This window comes from Myodes glareolus, chromosome 19, assembly GCF_982192425.1.
Source record: "Myodes glareolus chromosome 19, mMyoGla1.1, whole genome shotgun sequence".
NCBI lineage: Eukaryota > Metazoa > Chordata > Mammalia > Rodentia > Cricetidae > Myodes > Myodes glareolus.
This window is the reverse complement of record NC_142044.1, coordinates 62,462,812-62,484,574: the sequence shown is the minus strand read 5'-3', so window position 1 is coordinate 62,484,574 and position 21,763 is coordinate 62,462,812. Positions and strand designations below refer to the sequence as shown.

Sequence of the window (21,763 nt, the reverse complement as noted above, 5' to 3'; positions counted from 1 at the left end):
GGTCAAGGCCAGCCTGGGCTACACAGCAAAACCAAATGTCTCAAAAAACCAAAATGGGGCTGGAGAGATGTTAAGAGCATTGCCTGCTCTTCCAAAGGTCCTGAGTTCAGTTCCCGGCAACCACATCTCAATTCCTCACAACCATCTGTAATGAGGTCTGGTGCCCTCTTCTGGCCTGCAGGCAGACACGCAGAAAGTGGCTGTTTAGTGGGGACAGTGTATGGTGGTCTGATATGTTCCCCAGGTCCTCAAGGGTAGAACTGTTTGGGAGGTGTGGCCTTGTTAGGAGAGTTAAGTTATTGGAGGTAGGCTTTGCCAGTTAAAATATTTTCACCATTTCCAGTAACTGTGAGCGCAAATAGACCCTTCCTTCTCCATGCTGACACGGTCATGGTGTTTTATCACAGTACAGCAAAGCAGAACTAATGCAGATGGTGGTTTACGGGGTTCAAACAGATCAACTGTAAGCACCCTGGATGGGTAAGAGCAACAAAATCCTACTGTCTAGCTAAATCTAAGAGTCTGGCTAGGCAGGGTGAGCAGAGCAGACTGAGCACCGGAACAGGGCCTGGCCAGAGAGAGTGAACTTGAGTACTTGCAGTAAGTGATCTGCATCCCCCGATCCAGAAGCTGGTGCACAGCTTAACCGTGTTGGCTACTACCACCAGCAAAGGCCAGGGTGAGGAGAGGGCTCTGGAGGCTGGGCATGCTGGGGTTCCAGAATGGGAGGCCTAAGTTTGGTCTTTGTTTCTGCCTCTGAGAAGCATACAGTTAACTTCCAGCTCCCACCAGCAATATCCCAAACAGTACCCCAGCCCCCTACCAGCCCGCCCTTGATTTAACACACTTAGACATCAGAAAAGGTTAAGGAATTTTCTTTATTTTTTACAAATTAAGACTATGTAGATATACTTTTTTAATCAAAAACACCTTTGTCTTCACAGTATGAGTTAGAGAATGCAGCCTGAGCTGAAAAACCAAGGAACTAGGACAGAGAGGAAATGACAATGACACCTGTATTAAAACCTGTTAGGCATCTTCTTTAAAAGTAGTTTTATATCTTATCATTCTTGGCACTGTTTCTAAAGAAAAATTCCTTTATCCCAAGCAAGAAAGCACAAGAGGTGGAGTCTGGCTTCAAGAGGTGGAACTACGTCAGATCCTTAGGGCTTGCAGAGATTCACTGTTCTGGAGAGTGGCTGATGTTCTTAGGTTTAAGTCCAAGCCAGGGCAGAGGGCAGCAGGCAAACAGGGCAGCACCCCAGTGGCGCTGAGCCACTCTGGGGCACACCACTGCAGAGGCAGTGTCATGGGGCAGTAAACCATGAGCCACTGTGTTCAACTGTACTGGCTGTGAGCAGGGAAAGTCAAAAGCGCTATCCTGCTGGTAATGGGCTCTCAGTAGTTTGATTCTTTTTGAATAGAAACCACAAGTAGCCAGGGCCACGGCAACTCGTGATGGAACCTTCTGCGCAGACTGGTGGCCCATAGTTTTGGTCACTTGGCTTCTGCCTAGACCAACAAATTTCTAGAAACAGGTCAACAAAGCAAACTAACTAAAGTGCATCTGTAGGTGAACATTACCTACTGCCTCAAATCTCTGGCCTGACTCCCTAACAGTGTCCAGGCAGACAGACACAAATGCACTGAAGAGCTGTTAGGAGTGCCACCTTCAAGTTACCGCAGTCGAGACTCCCTGCAAGGAAGTGCTCAACTGGTAGAGACTTGTCCCTTGCTGCAGTCCTTACAAGGTTTTTTCTGAAAAGAGTTAGTACAATTAGCCCTGAGGCTCAATCATTCCTCTTTCCTATCCTTCCTCCAAGATTTAACCACAGTCACCTAGTGGAAGCCAATCAGTAATAAAAGTAATAATTTTAAAAAACCACCACCAACAAAATCCAATAGGGATACTTGAAAATTGTGACCTCTCCCTTGCCATACATGCTCAGAGCGCTTCACGGGTGCCTGACAACAGTCGTCCTCCCCACCCCTTGGATGGAAAGCAGGTCACTCAGGGGTGGGAAAGGGAACACCCACAAATCCACATTCTCCTCATCGTGGCAAGGCGAAAGGCATTTGCCAGACCAATTCAGGCAGAGGCGGCGGCAAAGCACCCACCAGAGCCTCTGGCAGGTTGACAGGACAGGTGAGCTCCTTCTCAAGGAAAACACTCTGCCCAGTCTCACTGGACTGTGAAAACCAAACACAAGGGCCAAAGAGGCTCCAGCAAGAGTCCAGGAGGGTCCATCTGTGGAGGCGTGGTAGGAAGGCAGACATCTGTTCCTCGCTCCTCGTCTTGGCGTACTGGCTGCCTGAGCAGAGCAATAGGCTATGGATAGGTTGTCAGAAAAGGGAGCGTGGAAACCTCAGGAATGTGAAGCCAAACTCCAAACTATATTCACTAATCAGTTTTTTGATCAAAAAATTCAAAATAGAGAAAACCACAAAGTACAAAAGCTTTTCTGATGCTTTTCATTATCATAGAACACGACACCTGTAATGTGTGCAGAGAAATGAAGGGTGGGAGAGGAGTTGAGCTGGGAGGCTGGGGCCCAAGTCACTTCTTTTCTTTCTTCTTGTCCTACAAACGAAGAAAAACCACCTCAGTACTTTACCCCTGACCTGCAGATCCAACGAGCGCGTGCTGGCAAAGGGTGTGAAGGAATCCGACAGTGAAAAGGACGAAAAACGCTTGCGTGAACCGAGTCCTCTCAACTTAGGTGCAAGCCCAAGACAGAAAAGGAACAGAGTCCAGCAGCTGAGAGGAACAGTGTTATCTCCACGGTGTTCAGTCCAACTGCGATACAGCCCAAACAGAACCACAATAATACCCTGTCACTGCCCCCCACCCTGCCCCCAGCTCTCATTCACTTCTGCTCCTGAGTCACTTATAAAGGAAAGCTCAGAGGTTCATGGCTTTTCTGCTGCTAGACTAGACTAGACTGTTTTGGGGGAAAAAATAAGATTAATAAATGGATGGGACTGGAGAGACGGCTCAGCAGTTAAGAGCACTGGCTGCTCTTGCAGAGAACCTGGGTTTGATTGCCAGCACACACAGAGTGGCTCAGAATTGTCTCCTGGGATAACTATCAGTAACTGCAGTTCCAGGGGATCCAATGCATGCAATGTACATGTATACATGCAATCTTCTCCAGCCCCTTTCTGAGTCCTCACAATACCTGCAGCCTTACTCTCCATAAGTGCAGTCACCACAGCTGCCTGCCATTTGAAATTCCTCTCCAGGACTAGTTAAGATGTAAGGAAATTGTTTGGTCTTTTTTTCTTCGATAGCATAGACTTTGGTTCCCCTCTTGCTTGAGGAACCTGCCTGCCTTTCACCTATTTTTGCCCTACACAGTGAATGACCAACTTTTCAAAGTCTCATATCCACACAGACGTGAGCACGAGCCACCCCCTCATGTGCAGGCTGTGGACTCACTAACCTTCTCATTCAAAGCCAGGATCAGCATGAGCTTCCTGAAGAGTGTAACAAAATCTAAGAAAAGGTCAACGCAGTGCCTGAAAGAGAAGAACCAGTTCACTCACAGTACCTCCCACTTCCTTCCCCAGGAAGCCCTAGTGCCCACCTGCGAGTCACTCCCTCCAACACTCCACCCTCCACCCCCAAGAAACAGTCAACTCAACAAATCTGGTGTGCGAGGTCCTTCTGTCTGTGTGTTGCTTTTATCGGTCAATGAATAAAGAAACTAACTTGGCCTACTGATAGGGCAGAATTTAAGTAGGCGGCAAAAACTGGACTGAACGCTGGCAGAAGGAAGGTGGGGAGAAAGAAACGCCATGGAGCCGCAGCTGGAGACAGATATGCTGAAACTTTGCTGGTAGGCCACAACCTCATGGTGATGCACAGATGAATAGAAATGGGTTAAATTAATATGTAAGAGCCAATAAGAAGCTAGAGCTAATGGGCCAAGCAGTGATTTAATTAATACAGTTTCTGTGTGGTTATTTTGGTTCTGGCGGCCAGGACAAACAAGCAGCCTCCTCCAACCACACAAATCCATGAGGACCAGGAGACCAGGCTTTGTACTCAACAGAGACCATGTCGGAATCTGGAACTACTAAGTACCAGTGACCAGTGGTGAGACCACCCTCTCATTGTAGAGCCATGGAACGGAACAGTTTGTGTCAACCTTCACTGTGGACCAGTTCTCACACTCACCAGATGTAATCCTTATCTCCATTTTCAGCCTTCTCAATAATGAGCTGAGTATCAAAAAGGACAAAGCCACACATGACCAGCATCCCCATATACAGGTTTGCCTAAGAAAAAAAAAGAGACAGTTACATGTGGTAGATAGTAGTGGGGAAAAAAAGTCTACTTCCTGCCTCTTACCCTTTGAAAACATATCATATGCTAACAGTAAAGTCCATATTACTCCTCAAGACACAATTCTGTTTTCACTCCAGGTCACTAATCTGGACTGAGAGAAATAGTCTCTGAGCAAGTCGGTTCTCCTCAACAGTGTCTAGTCATGGCGGGAGGCCATGTCCTCTGAAGGTCCTCAAGGTCTGTAGGCACTGCCCAAAGAAAGTGGGGTTCTAGAGAAGACACCTTTATTTGTTTGGTTTTTGAGACAGGGTTTCTCTGTGTAACTTTGAAGCCTGTCCTGGAACTTTCTCTGTAGACCAGGTTGGCCTCAAACTGCCTGCCTCTCTCTGTCTTGAAATTAAGGTGTGTGCCACCATGCCTGGCTCCTTTTCTTTTCTAAAGATTTATTTATTTATTATGCATACAATGTTCTGCCTGTGTGTAGCCTAAATGCCAGAAGAGGGCACCAGATCCCACTACAGATGATTGTGAGTTACCATGTGGCTGCTGGGAATTGAACTCAGGACCTCTGGAAGAGCAGCCAGTGCTCTTAACGTCTGAGCCATCCCTCTAAGCCAAGGAGTCACCTCTTTTGACTTAGAATTAGATGAGAAAAATGGAACAAATGACTGCTGGAAACTGTAAAACCTCACCTGGAATAGCCAAATGGATCCAAAGAAAAGGTTCCCCAGGGAGGACAAGAACATGAGGCTCATGGCTGACATCAAGATGCCTAGTAAGAGAGAGCAAAAACCTTGTCATGAGAAAAGCCAAAGCTGGGCAAAAACAATCCCATTAAGGTCATTTCTAACTCTCCCCAAATGAAGGCTTTTAATTTCAACCCAAGTCACCAAAGACTTGAGGTAGAAAAGGCGACCTACTGACAATTGTACCAGAACAGAGCCCAGGGCTTGTTTTCCAGTCCATACCTCCCAAAAACAGGTAGCTCCGGCGCCTGGCGTAGAGCGCGCTCAAGCTGAAGCAGGTGAAGATCATAGCCGTGCCCATGAAAGCAGTGGGGAGGATGCTGTGAAAGAAAAGGCCATGAGGGAGAGCTCCAACTATGTGGTCTGTTTAGAGGGCATATTCATCAACACAGTAACACAGTAAAACAGTTACCTGGGATTGATAGCAATGCACAGCTCCAAAGCAGGGCCCAGGCCAACTCCTACAAAACAAATTACCACAATTCTGATCACAGACATTCTCATTAAAAAAAAAAAAAAAAAAAAAAAAAAAGAAGAAGAAGCTGGGTGGTGGAGGTGCACGCCTTTAATCCCAGCACTTGGGAGGCAGAGGCATGTGGATTTCTGAGTTCGAGGCCAACCTGGTCTATAAGAGCTAGTTCCAGGACAGGCTCCAAAGCCACAGAGAAACCCTGTCTCAAAAAAACAAAAACAAACAAAGGAACCAAAACAATTCTTTTACTCTACCCTTTCCTTATTTTCAAGAGAATATATAACTGAGTTAATTCATAGGTATATCAGTCCTCTTAGCAGAAAACCACGGATGTTTTAAGGAAGAATAAAAATGAAAAACAACACAAAAGCAGAAATGTCAAATGTCATGTGTCCTTGAGACTGTAATGCGCCTCAGGCACGGTAGGAGGACAGAAACAGAGCCTGGCAGCCAGTCTTGCAGTGAAGGGCAGTCAGACCAGTTTTTTGGGGTGATCACATGGTGACAGGCAAGCAACCCAGCATTTTTTCTACTCTGGCTATTTCCTCCCTGATAATCTCCCAACACGTCCAATAATTAGTGTTCCCTGAGCCAAGTCTTAAATCCTAAATCTCTTCCTTTTTAAAATTTCCTTAACACTGTACAGAAGAAACCCATGCATTTTAAAGTACTTTATTATATAGCTCCAATCTGTTTTCTTCAATGAGAATTCTAAAAGAAATTAACTTTTTTTTTTTTTTTTTTTTTTTGAGACAGGGTTTCTGTATAGCCCTGGCTGGCTGTCCTGGAACTCCCTCTGTAGACCAGGCTGGCCTTAAATTCAGACATCTGCCTGCCTCTGTCTCCCAAGTGCTAGGATTAAAGGTGTACGCCACCACACCCAGCAAGAAATGAACTTTTAACGAGACTCTTAGTTCGTGCCTACCATTTAAAAGGTCACGGACCTCATTCGAGCCACACCTATTTTTAGGTCATAGTTGCTAGCTATCAAGTACTAGATAGAAGGTGCTTAACTCTATATGCAAGACAAGAACAGTCTATATGCAACAAGGAAGCAGTACAAAGCAAAACAAAAATGCTCAAATATGTGTGACTGACTGGTGGGTAACTGACTGGTGGGTACAGATCAAGGAGACCAGAAAAGAGATATCACAGCAGTGTGATAGAATTTAGGGAAACGCTACAGAAAGAACTGTTTTTAAAAAACTGTACATAGACAAAAACCAACCAACAAACAAAAAACACCTCTTATGTCCCCAACAACCTCTTCACATACCTGTGAGGAAAGCAAAGCCAGCAAGAAGTCCCAATCTTTTTCGCTCGGTTTCATGACTATGAGGTGTTGCCATCAGCCAGATCATCAAGCCCAAGGAGCCCAAGGCAGAGAGCAGGCCAGCCTGTGGGAGCCAGTCACAAACACTTCAAAGTTCATGTTTACTAGGTTCAAATACTAATCTGAAATTTCTAACATTTTCTTTTTAATCCAGAGGGAGAGGAGAAGGTAGTATGTTCTCAGAGAGAAGGGGTGGGGGAGAAACCAGAGGCCTGGAGGTGAGGGCTATGAGCACAACCGGTGGCAAAGGCCTTCTGTGACCTTCAATTACAGAGCTACCGAGTCAGACAGAAAAGTGCTGCGAGCACACTGTCTCTGGAGGACAGAGACATACAAACAAACGAAACAAAAAATACCAGTTGACCTAAGTTATTTGATCCCTAGGACTCAAGTGGTTAAAGAAACATGTGCACTGTGGCACACCCAGGCTCACCCACGAGCACAGGCACACATGACTGTGGAAGGCTGGGGAGGGGTGTTTTTACAGAGGTTTGTACTCGGATCCTGCCGCCTCTGTTGCCGTGCTGGCAGTACAGACGCACACAATGTTATCTGGCTTCTAGAGGCTTAAAATCACTCAGCTATTTTTTCATTTCCTACAGTAACATTACTTTTCTAATAAAAATAAAAATTTTAAGGGGAAAACCCACCCACAGGTGTTAGGAGGCTAATCATGGGCACTGAAGTTCCTGCCGTTACAGAAAGGTACAGCTCCATTCTTACCACTGAGAGCAGTTAAAAGGTACAGTTATTAACTAGATGTGGAATTACTGAGTGTTCCTGGGGGGATACAGAGAGGTTTCTGCACCTCTCTGGTCACATTTTCATAGAATGACAAACACATAACCTTACTTTACGTGTTGTTTTTTAAGGCACTTATTTGACATACACCGTTGATTCACAGAGCCACTAAGACAAGAACATTTTCTCTCTGAAGTAAATCAACCACCATATTAAGACATATTACTACTTAAGCACCATGCTGTTTTTTGATGAAATCAGGAACAAAAACACAGAACAGGGCAGGCCGCGATGGTGTACACCTTTAACTACAATGCAGCACAGGCAGAACGTCCAGCCAGATCTACGTAAAAGCCTAGCTGAAAGTATAAACCAGGCTGGCGTACAGCTCAGTGGTAAGAAGCATGTATGAATCTGGGTTAAATCCCTGGCACACAAAAAAGCACAAAGGTGGCATTGGGCCTGTGAAAGTAACACGTGAGAGAGGCTTGATCCTAACCTCCCCGGGCATGTCGTAAAAGATGAATCTAAGTTTTCACTACTTTACACGTTTACAAAAGTGCTAAACAGTGATTACCGAGTAGTTGAATCCCTAAGTGCAAAAAGTCAGTTTGCATTGAGAACCAAGTGCATTTTACATTATTTCAAACAAACAACAAAAATGCAAAAATAACACAAAAACAGAAAAAAAGACCCAGAACCTGCTTTGAACTCAAGGATCAGCCTCGCCCTTCTGAGTTTCAAAAGCAGTTTTTCATACAACTCTTGGCAGGAGAGGCCTGAACAAAAGGACAATTCATCACAGTGGCAAATGTCAACACAAATGTACCTCTGCGTTTATGCTAAAAACAGCCGCTCTCAAGTTTGGGACTACGGAAACTTCAAACTTTTTGGTTATTCTTTAAATAAAAATAAAAAATGAACCTTCTACCTCTGTCAGTCAAACCCAAACTTTCCTCCCTAGACCAATAAGTAGCTGAGGGCTTCTCCCAGGCATGAACATAATGAAATGGGTCAAATCTGTGCACGTCCCAACCTTGCCTAATCTGACAATTAATTATATAACTGGTGTTTTGTTCCAAGCATTCCACAGTCAATGAGGCAACAAAGAAGAAAAGGTGGGACAGGCACCGTGCCATGGAGTGCCAGCACCTGATTCACGTCTGAGGATGGGGTCTTGTATGTCAGCCAGCATCAGCTGAATGCCTTTAGGGCCAAGTACCCAGTAGAAGAGATTCCTGTGTTCAGTTTCCAAGAGAGGAACAGTTGCCAGAAAACGTTAATGGTTTAATGATGTCTGGCTGAGTTCTGATATCAAACTACTGATAAGAATATTACAGAGGGCATAGAAATAGGCTGCCCTGTTAAGCTGTTTCCTTCCTAATGGAGTCTGTGCCACTCACCCCATAGAAACGTGTTCTTACCTGAATGAAATGTGTGACCACATGGACATAGGCCCCTGCCGCCGCCACAAACATGCAGAGTGCGAAGCTGGCATAGACCTTCTTTAGGTGCTGCTGTGTCGAGGGAGTTCTAGGAAAGAGTGTTCACAGCACGTCATGTCTGGACTCATCTCTAAGCTACAAATCATTTCTCTGTAAAAAGTTATGAACAGTCTGAGATACTTTGGGAAGAACATATAATAACAGAAAAGAATGTGCGGAAAATGGGTTAACAGAACTTGCTAGAGAAGAGCCCAAATCTCAAACATATGAGCAGTCAGTGCCCAACTGGAACAGATGACTCCCTGGTGACTACACAGTAGCCCTGATTTGGCTGCTCTTGCTAGGCTTCACAATCTAGCCAATTTGTTTATTGTCACCTATAAAAGTTATCCAACTAAGAAAAGAAACTAGGTGTGACAAGAAATGCAGCAAGGGACAATGGTCAAGGTTAAATCACTTACATATGGGAAAATTTTAAGAGGGCATCAAAGTTGATCTTCCGATCAAATACGTTCATGGTTCCGAAGTCTGCTCAGCACACCTGCTAAGAAGGAAGAAAAGATTATTTTATAGCCACCAGGACACTTAAGAGCACAGGTATATTTTTTTTAAAAAAAGGCAGTATACAAGCTTTGGAAAATTAAAAGTCCCAATCAACTCTTTAAAAAAGACAAAAGACATAAAACCATCTTTATTTTGGATTTTTCGAGACAGGGTTTCTCTGTGGCTTTGGAGCCTGTCCTGGAACTAGCTCTTGTAGACCAGGCTGGCCTTGAACTCACAGAGATCCACCTGCCTCTGCCTGGGATTAAAGGCGTGTACCACCACCACCACCACCAGGCAGTATTTACAATTTTTAAAGGGCAGATTTGTCTTTAAAAAGATAGTTTACACCCGTCAATGGTGGTGCACGCCTTTATAATTCCAGCACTTGGGAGGCAGAGGCAGGCCTATGAGTTTGACACCAGCATGGTTTACAGAGCAAGTTCCAGAACAGGTTCCAAAGCTACAGAGAAACCCTACCTTGAACACCCCTCCCCTACCAAAAGATAGTTTACAGGAGAATTTTTCAATTAGCAATCTAGTTCAAAGAACTCATCGAGTTTTGTTTGTCTGTCTCTATTGAATGTGTGGGTAACACAACTGTTATGTGGAGGGCAAAGGACAACTTCTGGGAGTTCTCACCTTCCACAGATGGTACTCGGTGTTGGGGTTGAACTCAAGGTTTGCACAGCAAGGGCTTCATCTACCTTGGAACAATCATGTCACTGCTTCAAGATACTAGAGAATCAATTCTCTCAGAAAAAGTACCTCAGCCAGGCGGTGGTGGCATGTCTTTATTCCCAGAGCTCTTGGGAGGCAGAGGCAGGCGGATCTCTGTGAGTTGGAGGCCAGCCTGGTCTTGTAGCTCTTGTAGCTCTTGTAGCTAGTTCCAGGACAGGCTCCAAAGCTAAGAGAAAGCCTGTCTCAAAAAAAAAATTAAAAGAAAGAAAAAACTACCTCAAAGATTACCAAATAAATAAATAAATAAATGGCCATTTATTTATTCCTTTCAGACATGGTCCCACTATGTAAGCCCTAGCGGGCCTGAAATCCACAGCAATCTGCTGTGGAGTGCTGGGGTGAAAGTGTGGCACTGCCCAGGAGTGGATTCAATCCTTGTTCTAGGGCAATTTACAATAACACATTTGAAAAACTCAATGGAAAGCCATAATTTTTAAAATTTCTATATCTCCATGAACATAAAGTACACAAGAATTTTGTTGTTTTTTATAGTATTAGAACCTTTAAAAATGTTATTGTTTTACTTTATGGGTGTGTGTGTGCGTGCATGTACATCTGAGCATGACATGCATGTAGCCCAAGGAGGCCACAAGAAGAGATCTGATCACCTGGAACTATAGTTGTAGGAAATTGTGAGTCACCTGATATGGGTGCTGGGAACCAAACAGATCCTCTTTAAGAGCTGCAAGTGCTCTTAATTGCTGAGTCACCTCTCCAGCTCCCTCCGATTCATTTGTCTAAGACTTGGACTTACTAGAGGCTCTGACTAGACTGGATCTCATTACATAGACCAGGCTGGCTGGCCTCGAATTTAAGAGATCTGTCTGTCTCTGCCTCCCAAGTGCTGGGATTAAAGGCATGTACCACCATGTTTAGGCTCCCAAGGAAGCCTTCCTATATAAAGATTGCAATCGTATAAATATTCCCTCTGTATTCTTGGTTCTCACCTTCCACTTCCACTGAGACATCTGTTATTCACTACTGTACGTGTCAGGCTAGCTGGCTTGTGAGTTGCTAGGGATTCTATTGTCTCTGCCTCCTATCTCCCTTTAGAGTACTGGGATCAAATGTGGAGCCACCATGCCTGGCTTTTACGTGGGTTCTGAGGTTCAGGGCCTTAACATTTTCATGGGAAGCATATAACCCACTGAGCCGTCTCACCAACCCACTTGATATTCTCCTCTTAGATTTCTTAAATATTAGTATCTGCCTTTGCCCTCCTCCACATATAACAATATTTAATATAAAGATTTAAAATCTTTTTCTTAAACTATGTAGACAATGGTCTAATACTAAGTATGTATATCTGGAAAACACTCATCAAAACCAGAATATTAAGATACAATGTTATCACCCGATTTACAGACCTTATTCAGATTTTCCCAACAGTTCCAAAATGTCAGACAGCATTTTGGAACCAAAGCAGGACATGTACCACCCCCTTTCTACTGTGACCCCCACAAGCCTAATATGCAGGCAGTGCAACTCCCCCCTCCACAGAAATTTAAAAGCAAACACAAAACCCAAGCAAACCATATCCAGTTTCTCCTATCTCACATACAATCTAGAATAAACACATCTAGTCTAAGAACTAAGATCTGATCAAGAGCGTTCAGCTTTCCCAAATACAAACACACGCACATGCACACATACACACACACACACACACACACACCTTATTAAACACACAATGCCCACTCTGTTCCCAATTTACTAAAGGGGGTGGGCACACAACCATTAGCCTGCAATCAAAGTTACAACCCTAAAGCCACAAAGATGCAGTTTGGGTACAGGCTGGCCTTCTCAGGCCGCCTCCTTCCTCACCCCTACTTACCCTGACTCTAGTTAGTTCAGTTCGAGAACAGATCTGATGAGAAGTGCAGACCCTACCAGAGCTGCTGCTCTCCTCTCCAGTCACTGGTTTCTGCACCCGCTTGGTCTAGATGGTGCAACTATTGCAGGCTGTTGCAAGGCCAAACAGTATTCCACAACCATGATGATGCATTCTCCAGAGAGCACACTTACAGGATGGTACAATCCAGCAACTGGAAAGTGTCTTTAAGGCGTCCATTAACACTCCTAATGATGTCCCCAGAGAACACTTGCAACCTCCACAGCCAGGTTTCTCAGCACTCACAGCAGAAGTGTTATACTACCTCTTGTTTCCAATTTCAATCAGCAATAGGGGGAGGGGGCCTTAAATACCCAGGGGTTGTTAGTCAGAAAGGGGCAATACTCCTGTAACCAGACCCTCTGAGGAAAACTGTGAGAGCACAGTGACAGACTCTTTCCCAGTTTGCTCTCTGACATGTTCCAGAAGGTACTGACTGCCTCCTTCTGGAGCTTTCAGTTGATACACAAAAAGATAGGGGCTGGAGAGGGCTCAGCAGCTAAGACCACTGGCTGCTCTTTCACAGGACCAGGTTCAATCCTAGCTCCCACATGGCAGCTTGCAGCTGTAACTCCAGCTCCAGGGATGTAGCTCCCTCCTTTGAACTGAGGGCACCAGGCACAAATGTGATGCATAGACATATTTGCATGTAAAACACTTAGTCTTATGAAGAAAAGGTAAGACAGCCTGTGTAAGAATGAGAATGTCAAATACTTAGTTTTTCCTTGACTTATCAGTAACTTCCAGTTTAAAATACTAAATATACACTGCTGTGAAACACAGTCTCACTATGCAAGCGAAACCTTCAATCCTTAGTGTCCCAAGTGCTGAGATTGCATGTGTCACACCAGGTTAAAACTTCCATATATATTTGTTTGTTTATTTCACTACCTATTTCAATTAAAAGGGGGGGGGTTTCTCTGTGCAGCCCTGGAACTCACTCTGTAGATCAGGCTGGCCTTGAACTCAGAGATCTGCCTGCCTCTGCCTATTGAGTTCTGGGATTAAAAACCTGTGCCACCACGCCCAGTCTATTTCAAACTTTAAGTGAAATATGCTAATTAAAGCAATTGTTCTACAAGATGGCTAATGTTAAAGCAGATCCATTCCCAGTGAAAACAGCGCTGACTCGCATTCTCAAACACTGTCTTCTGGCTCCACACAAATGCTGTGTCATGCTGTGACACATCCATGGTCACACACATCACATACATACACAAAGTAATAAAAATTTCCAACTTTTCTTTTTTTTTCTTTTTTTGAATTTTCGAGACAGGGTTTCTCTGTAGTTTTTGGTGCCTGTCCTGGAACTATCTCTTGTAGACCAGGCTGGCCTCGAACTCACAGGGATTCGCCTGCCTCTACCTCCCGAGTGCTGGGATTAAAGGCGTGCGCCACCACCGCCCGGCTCCAACTTTTCTTTTTTAAAAAGTAGTACTGTATATACTTAAAGTATATGCCACATTTCATTTTGGAAAAGGTAAAATGTAAGGGGAAGCAGGTCTCGGGTGGAAGGAAATGTAGCTCTGCTTTACAGTTGTCCAAACTGGGGAGAATGGGGGTAGAAATAGAGATAAAGTGCTCAAAACTGGGGAGAATGGGGGTAGAAATAGAGATAAAGTGCTCCCCCAAGGTTCTTTTTTCTCTCTTTTTCTTTTTGAGAGTAGCCCTGGCTGGCCTGAAATTCACCAAAGAAATCCACCTGCTTTTGACTCCCAAGTGCTAGCATTAAAGGTGTATGCCGCTGTGCCTGGTCCTGACACATACATTAAAAAAAAAAAAAAAGGATATTTTATACAGCACCAGACCTCTGCATTGAGCAATGTGTTAGAATTTTTTAATTAATTAAAAAAATCTTTTCTCATTTTACATACCAATCCCAGTTCCTACTCCCTCCCCTCCGTCAGCTCCCCTCACCCTACCCACCATCTACTTCTGAGAGAGGGTAAGGCTTCCCATGGGAAGTCAACAAAGTCTATCACATTGCTTTGTGGCAGGACCAACCCCCTCTCCCCGCCCCATATTTAGGCTGAGCAAAGTATCCCTATAAAGAGAATGGGCTCCAAAAAGCCAGTACAAGCAGTAGGGATAAATCCTAGTCTCACTGCCAGTAGCCCACAGTCTGCCCCAGCCAAACAACTGTCACCCACATTCAGAGGGCCTAGTTTGGTCCTATGCCAGTTCCCCCATTGTCATGCTGGAGTCGCTGAGCTCCCATTAGTTCAAGGTAAGCTGTTTCAGTGGGTATTCCCATCATGGTCTTGGATTTTTGTTTTTAAAGATGCAGTGCTTTATTTTTTTTTTTTTTGTCATGGTGAAAAAAGAAATATTGGACTGGAGATATAGTTCAGTAGTAGAACACTTGCCTAGCACAAGTGAAGCCCTAGGTTCAATCTCAGACAGTACAAAAATAAGCATCACTCCAGTATACATGGGGAGTCCAAATTGCTCCAAAATTCACTGTGATGTATCTGACATATAACTAAGACTATTACAAAAGTCAACAAGTTAGGTATGGTGGTACACTTCTGTAATCTCAAGACTTCTCAGGATAAATTTAACTTTGGGGGTAGCCTGGGCTATATAATGAAGCATAATCTTAAAAGAAAATCATTGGTCTATCTCATCATAAACTCTAATTCATACAGAAACTTAGAAACAGATTCCTAGCAATAGAAATAGTCAACTGTGAAACAGTTGAGGGATTATTCACACAAAAATTAAACGGCAGTGCCTTCGGGGCATTGGGGAATCTGCTCAGACTTCATGTATAAAAGGAAAAAAATGCTAATATGTTTTAGTTACAACCAAAATCCTTTGGCTATGCACCTCATTTTATGGCCTACCTTTAAGGCAATAGGAACTCCAAATATTAACAGAACCTATCAAAATTTGTTATGCTCATAGTTTGGTTGAAGTGACAGGGGTAGCTTCCTCCGCTAGAGCCACCCCAAGTTACAAAACAAAAAGCGGGAGCTGAGAGGATACAACTCATCCCAGCACAGAAGAAGGCTGAAACAGAGCGGGAGTTTCAGCGCCCTGCCCTTCACAGTGGAGACTTACTAAAACCAAGGCGCGCGCGCACACACACACATACACACACACACACACACACACACACAAAACCAGCAGGCACTGGGAACAGTTCAGTGATAGAATGCTTTCATAATATGTAAAATGTCCTACCCACCACTGGAAAAAAAAAGCAATTTTATTTCAACACATACAGTAAATACAGTACAAATGAAATATGCAGAAGCCTCTAAATCTACTCCAGACAGAAAGTATCACAGCTGAAAATTACAGAAGTTACCTCAATGTACACTGACATGAACACTGCCTAACATGAACGACAAATGCTATTTAGATACACATTAGACACTAGATGGTGAACTACTGTTTTACCCTCCTATAAACTAGCTATCCTGCAAACCTTCAACTATCTTGATTGCTCTCCCTGCACCTCCATAGGGGACCAATTGGTAAGTAAAGGAAAAACAAAAACCCAAGGCGGATGGATGACTGATTAAATGTGCTTACTTGCCAAACCAGACAAACTGAGTTTGACACCCTGGACCCACATGTAAGAGAACCAACCCCTGAATGCTGTACTCTGACCTCTATACACACGCTTCCCCCATCCCCACAGTAAATGTATTTTTTTAAAATTTATTTATGTGAATGAGTGTGAGGGTATCAGATCCCCTAGAACTGGAGTTACAGACAGTTGTGAGGGGCCAAGTGGGTGCTGGGAATTGAACCCAGAACAACCAGTGCTTTTAATGCACAAACCATCTCTCCAGCTCCCGGTAGATGTAATTTTAAAGGGTGGGGCAAGACTGTCTCTTCTGACGAGTTTTTAGCCTCCGTATATGCACACCCATCCTTAGTACACTGCAGGTGTAGCTCTAAGCAAGCTGTGGCACCCCACAAAACCACAGCAAGCATCTGGCACTGGTTCGCTCTGCTTCAGTCTCACCATTTCCCAACCAGGGAAAACAACACTCTTTTCTTCATGGGGCTGACTGTAAGTGAGACAGTGCAGCTAGAGAGAGCTTAGGACAAGCTCACTGCATGTTCATCAAAAAGTCTGGTTTTAGACTTCTATTTAAGTCTGATTTACATAGATCATGTAAATTGTTTAAAAAATACATAACTTACAAGGCGGTGGTGGTGCACGCCATTAATTTCGGGAGGCTGACACAGGCAGATCTTTATGAGTTCAAGGCCAGCCTGTCAACAAGAGCTAGTTCTAGAACAGCCAGGGCTGCTACACAGAAAAACCCTGTCTCAAAAAACCAAAACAAACAAACAAACAAAAAACCCAAAAACCAACAACCATAACTCTCAGCAACTGCATCATGAAGGCTTAACACTTCTCTATGGAGAAAGTGAAGGTAAACAGGTAAGGAAGATGTCTAAGAAGGTCTTGAAAAAGCCATGCGCATACCTTCCCTCTAACACTCACTGCACCCCCTGCCCAGAGGGCCACGAGGTGCTTCGACAGCCTAGTGATAGGCCGCCATGGCAGTTTGTTCAAGTCAACTTCATTATTAGCTGGTTGCTTGTGCTACTCTAGGAGCTGGGCAGCTCAGTTTCAAGTGAGGGCTGGGCCGACATCAGAAGGAGACCTGAAGCTCCAGAGCTCTCTCTTAACTTGACCCCAAATCCCTGGGCTAAGCTACCACAGCATTTATCTCTTGAGAGGGCTGCCTCAGTCACTACTAAAGGAATGCCTTCCATTGTCAATTCTTTTGAGATAGGGTCTCTCTAAGTATCCCTGGTCATTCTGAAATGCTATGTAGACCAGGCTGGCCTTGAACTCACAGAGATCTGGTTGTCTCTGCCTCCTGAGGGCTGGGATTAAACCTGTGCACTACTACACTTGGGTCAAATTCCTTTTTTTGAACCAAATCTGAAATGATTGAATCTCCCTTTCTAAAGCCATACCTCTTTGACAGAAGTGAAGCCTAAGAAGTTTCAATGTCCTAAACACGTCTTCTTTCATTAGAGACCAGTAGTCTCCCCCCCCCAAAGAAAAAGAACAGTGGCTGTTCTTCCAGAGGACCCAGACTCAATTCACAGCACCCACATGGCAGGTCACAGCTGTCATTAACTCCAAGATCTGACATTTTCACACAAGCATACATGCGGGCACAACACCAATGCACATAATAAATAAATAAATTTAAAAACAAACAAGCATAAGAGTCCTACAACTGCAACATTCCTTAGCTAGCCACTCAGAGTGGAACCTACTCAAATGCAATCCAGTCTCTATAGCCTCTCTCTGGTCTTGAATACCGTTTTTGGGGAATGAGTGCTACCATGAAATTTGGTTAGAAACTTTAGGGGAACAAAACTGGATGAAAAAGAAGACACTGTACCAGATCCTATAGCCAAGACAAAGTAGCAAAAAAAATCTTAGAAGTGAGAACATTATGAGTGGTTTCCCAAAGGAGATTAATACCCATGGGTAGTTTATGAAATAAAATGAAACTCTTCAAGTCAGTACATTATCTCCAATGATAAAGTATCAATTTGATTCCTTCTAATGTGCAGGAACAGAGTCCAAGATCGAAGAATGGACATGTAGTTTACAATCTAGTATTTATTTGACTTGTTACTTTAGTTGTTAAATTGTATACACTTAAGACATAACTCCTATTATCCTCACAATTAGTCCATGAAAAAAAGAACCAGCCCCACACTAAAGTTGTTTTAGTAACAGTGAATAGTGGGAGAGAACCAGATCTAGAGTTACAATCCTACCCTTTCTATCACATAACCTCTACTTAATTCAACCTCCTCTTCAACTGGAACACACATATGATTAATACCACTTCTACTGATTCTCAATTAGAAAAATATGTATGCTAGGTGATGGTGGCTCACGCCTTTCATCCCAGCAGCACTCAGGAGGCAGAGGCAGGCAGGTCTCTGGGTTCGAGGCCAGTATGGTCTATACAGCAAGTTCTAGGATATTCCAGGCTACATAGACAAACCCTGTCTCAAAAATAAATAAATAGATAGATAGATAAATAAATAAATAAAAGTGTATGGTTTTTTTGTAAGGCACCAAACCGACATCAGTACCGACTTGACCAACATCAGAAAACTCAGGTCTCTTGACACCCACAATAAAAATGAAAGGTTTCAAAAAGGCAATTTTATAACTGTCCAAAACATATGTTGATTCCTACCACACTCGTGTATTTTTTAGCACTTCTACCAAGTACAAGAAACTGTATCTGTAACAAGGAGGAAAACTGGAGATGCTAAGTATTTAATTTTTCCTTTTCCTAGTCATTGGGAAAACAAGGCTTCATTCAGATCAACGGAGAGAACAAGGTTGTGAAATCATATTTCCACATGAATAATGAACTGCATTTCTCAAGGGCTCAAGCCTCTCTCTACTGGAGGAAAACCGAAGGGGCTCTAAATGTCAACTTATTCTCCAAGTTAGAACAGAAACAATTCTAGACAATGAAGAAACACCGAAGAAAATAAATGCAACCATTACAGACTTAAGTGTCTGCAGAAGCCATGAAAACGGGATTATGCAATCCAGGGAAATCTTTCTTGAATCATATCTCTTAAACTACCCACACAGCCCCAAGATAAATTATTCACAAATATCAATAAGTAACTAGAAATTCTGCCATTAACCTTTAACCTTGAGTTCCTTGTCTGTGTTTCAGGCAGTCAGCTCTTCTAAAGTGTTACACATTCACAAGTGTTTGTGAAACTCGAGTCTCAAGTTCAAAGTGGTTTTGTTGTGGTTTGGTCAACAGAAGCCTGATTGGACAGGAAACGCAACCTGCTCTGGCAACGTGATAGCCTGTTTTTGTTGTTTAAAAAAAAGTAAGAAAGAAAAAGAAAAACAAGGAGGAAAAGGAAATGTCAAAGCCTACTTATCACAGGTTCAGCAGTGGGTCCAAGGGAAAACCCGCCCATCGCCGCCCTTCCGGAGCAGACTTTGGTTCGGGACCTGTGGGAGCAATTACCGCCACCTCACCTGTCCAGAGGTAATCTAGCAGATCAGAGGGGGGCCGCTCCGTCGAGCCCGGAAGCCAGGCCAAGCCTGGGTCCTCTCACCTCCAGCCTCTACCGTTGGCTTCCAAGTAACTAAGGAATCTCGCGTGTCACAGAGAAGTGTGACATCACCCGGCCCGCCGTGACAGGGCAGTCTGCCTACCCAGGCACAACCCGAGTCCCCGACCCCAGCGGCTCAGCCAGGCCAGGCTGAGGGAACCCGAGAAGGTGCTGCCCAGCAGCGATCGCCGAGTGGGACGGGAGTGACACAAACAACACAGCTTTCCCTTTCGTTTTCCTCTAAGTCAGGAGTGGGGGGACCTGTCTCGAATTCAAGTTCTGAACTCGGCTGAGGGGAAGATGGTGGAAACTGAAAGGGACGCAAGCGAGGTTCCTACGAGGCCTTCGCCACAAAACTAGGCCCAAACGCCCGGGAGACCCCGCAGACTCGCCCCCACCCCGCCCCCGCCGGGGCTCCTGCGCATGCGCGGCACTAGTTCCTCCGCGTCCCTCCCGGCCCGGCTTCGATCTCGACGCAGAGCCGGCCTGCCTCCGAGGGACTGGGCGGCTCGAAAACGGAAGCTCCTACCCAGCCGGGTCCTGCTCCCTCGCACCTCTCACCCTGGGTTTGCCTACTCCTAGCTTCGCACGTACCTTCTCGGCCCGCGACTCAGGAGCTTCCCAGCTCTGCAAAAACCGGATGTGCTCTGAGTCTCCCGGCGTTGGCTCTGGAGCTCTACCCACGCCCGCCCCCCGGGAAGCCCCGCCTCTATCCCGGCCAGGCAAGTTCTTATTGGTCCTTGGTTGCACTACCGCCTCTCCGTTGGCTGTACGTTCATAAACAGCAGCTGTTACGTCAGCGTCCTCGGCTAATGCCCTGTCAATCCAGGCTGTGGCCACCAACCGGCTCCGTGGCCATAGGCCTCCGCCCTCTTTCCCCTAGGAAGGAAGGCTGTCTGTCTGATGCCCGATCAGCAGAGGCAGTGGAGTGGGGTGTGTCAGTTCTGAGGCCGCTGCCAAGCGAGACCCCATGACACTAATGACTACAGCGCTAAAAAGTCCAGAGATGCTGGTTTTAGGCTTCTCGTGAAATAGTAAAGAGAGAAAACGGAGGCTGCCCAGAAAAACTGCCTCCCTGGGGCCTTTAACAGTGAATACAGTGGAGCTTAAGCTTCAGAGCGCCGTTGAAGGTCCAGCCTACAAGAACCCTAGGACCCCAGCCTGGAGGTCACTCTCTAAGGCCACGTGGTGGTCCTGGAGCCCCAAGCAAACAGGCTACGACGACAGCAACCTCCATGACAATGGGTGGTTCTTTATAATTACCAAGGGCTCTGTAAGTCATGTGTGAACAGGGCAGCAAAGACTGGTCTTGCAGTCCTAACCAGCTCTTTGGAGACCTGGCCAAGGGAGGTCAAAGAGCAGGCCTTTTCTTTAAGGCGTGTCTCTAGCCGGAACACAACCAGTTCTTAGCCAGCATTGATTACACAGCAGAATGTTCTCTGTTGGATTAAACTGTTAGGGTTAAAGAAGCTCCATTTTATGCTAGGCCTCCATCTTGGTAATCACCAGTAGTTAGTCTCTGACTCCAGTCCCTGGAAGATAAGTTCCCAGTAACCTTGATTCAGTGAGTGGCCCCCACCCAAAAATGTACAGCCGTGACTACTTGTTACAATAAGGCTGTTTTTTTTTTCTTCTGTAACTTGCTTAAGCAGACACTCAAAGATTGTTTTGAGTTGCCTTAATCGCCTAGATTGTCAGAACAGAACAATTTTTATTTAGTTGCATAAATAGTGAAGGCCTCCATGTGATTTTCCCCTTTGAAAGTTCTTCCCTGGTGTGGGAAGTCTTTCTGATTATGTGTTGCTTTTATTGGTTAATGAATAAAGAAGCTACTTTTAGCCAATGGCTTAACAGAATACAGACAGGTGGAAAAGATATAGAGAGAGAATAGGTGGGGTCAGTGAGGAGCCGTGTAGCTGCTGCTGGAGACAGACATGACTGGAACCTTGCCAGTAAGCCACAGGCACGTGGCGATACACAGATGAATAGAAATGGGTTAATTTAAGATATAAGAGTTAGGCAGAAATACATTTAAGCTATTGGCCAAACAATATTGCAATAATACAGATTTCTGTGTGGTTATTTTGAGTCAGGGCAATTGTCAAATGAAGTAGCAGCCTCCCCCAACACTTCCCCATGCCCCTCTCCTTCACAGCAATCTCAAATTCAGATCAGCGACTGATCATCCTGCTGGTAGTTAATCTTTTAACTAGAATCGAATTGAGTCTATGGGCTTTTCCTAGGCACCACAAACTCCATAACAAAACAAGAAAGAAAAGCTAACAAAACTTGGATTTTTTTCCTTCCTAAAGATATGGAGTCTCCTCAGGCTAATCACAAATTTAGTGAGTAGCTCAGGTTAGCCTTGAATCAGCCTTTCTCATCTTCCTAGTACTGGGATTACAGGCATGCACCACCAAACCCTACATCTGGGTGCTTTTGAGACCTGCTACAAACTGCATGTT

At 44.7% G+C, this 21,763-nt stretch overlaps 1 protein-coding gene across 2 annotated transcripts; it reads right to left on the bottom strand.

Moving 5' to 3' along the window:
* Positions 1-859: 859 nt before the first annotated feature.
* On the bottom strand, positions 860-20,035 carry Tmbim6 (transmembrane BAX inhibitor motif containing 6). 2 transcript variants are annotated; one of them, XM_048444602.3, is made up of 10 exons: positions 19,893-20,035; positions 9,490-9,572; positions 9,008-9,116; positions 6,786-6,906; positions 5,450-5,498; positions 5,260-5,357; positions 4,984-5,063; positions 4,181-4,281; positions 3,444-3,519; positions 860-2,581 (listed from the first exon to the last, which is right to left on the bottom strand). In XM_048444602.3, exons 2-10 carry the CDS (start codon positions 9,543-9,545, stop codon positions 2,558-2,560), a joined length of 714 nt encoding a protein of 237 aa, XP_048300559.1. In that variant the 5' UTR covers positions 9,546-9,572; positions 19,893-20,035; the 3' UTR covers positions 860-2,557. The 2 variants fall into 2 exon arrangements, with proteins under 2 accessions (XP_048300559.1, XP_048300560.1); XM_048444603.3 differs by having other exon boundaries at positions 9,490-9,569; positions 19,893-20,002.
* Between the last annotated feature and the right edge of the window lie 1,728 nt (positions 20,036-21,763).

Coding starts and splice junctions, on each gene's coding strand:
- Tmbim6 (XM_048444602.3), bottom strand. CDS start 9,545: ATGAACGTATTTGATCGGAAGATCAACTTTGATGCCCTCTTAAAATTT. Junction 9,117..9,489: donor CTCTTAAAATTTTCCCATAT/GTAAGTGATTTA, acceptor ACTCTTTCCTAG/AACTCCCTCGACACAGCAGC. Junction 5,358..5,449: donor TGCATTGCTATCAATCCCAG/GTAACTGTTTTA, acceptor TTTCTTTCACAG/CATCCTCCCCACTGCTTTCA.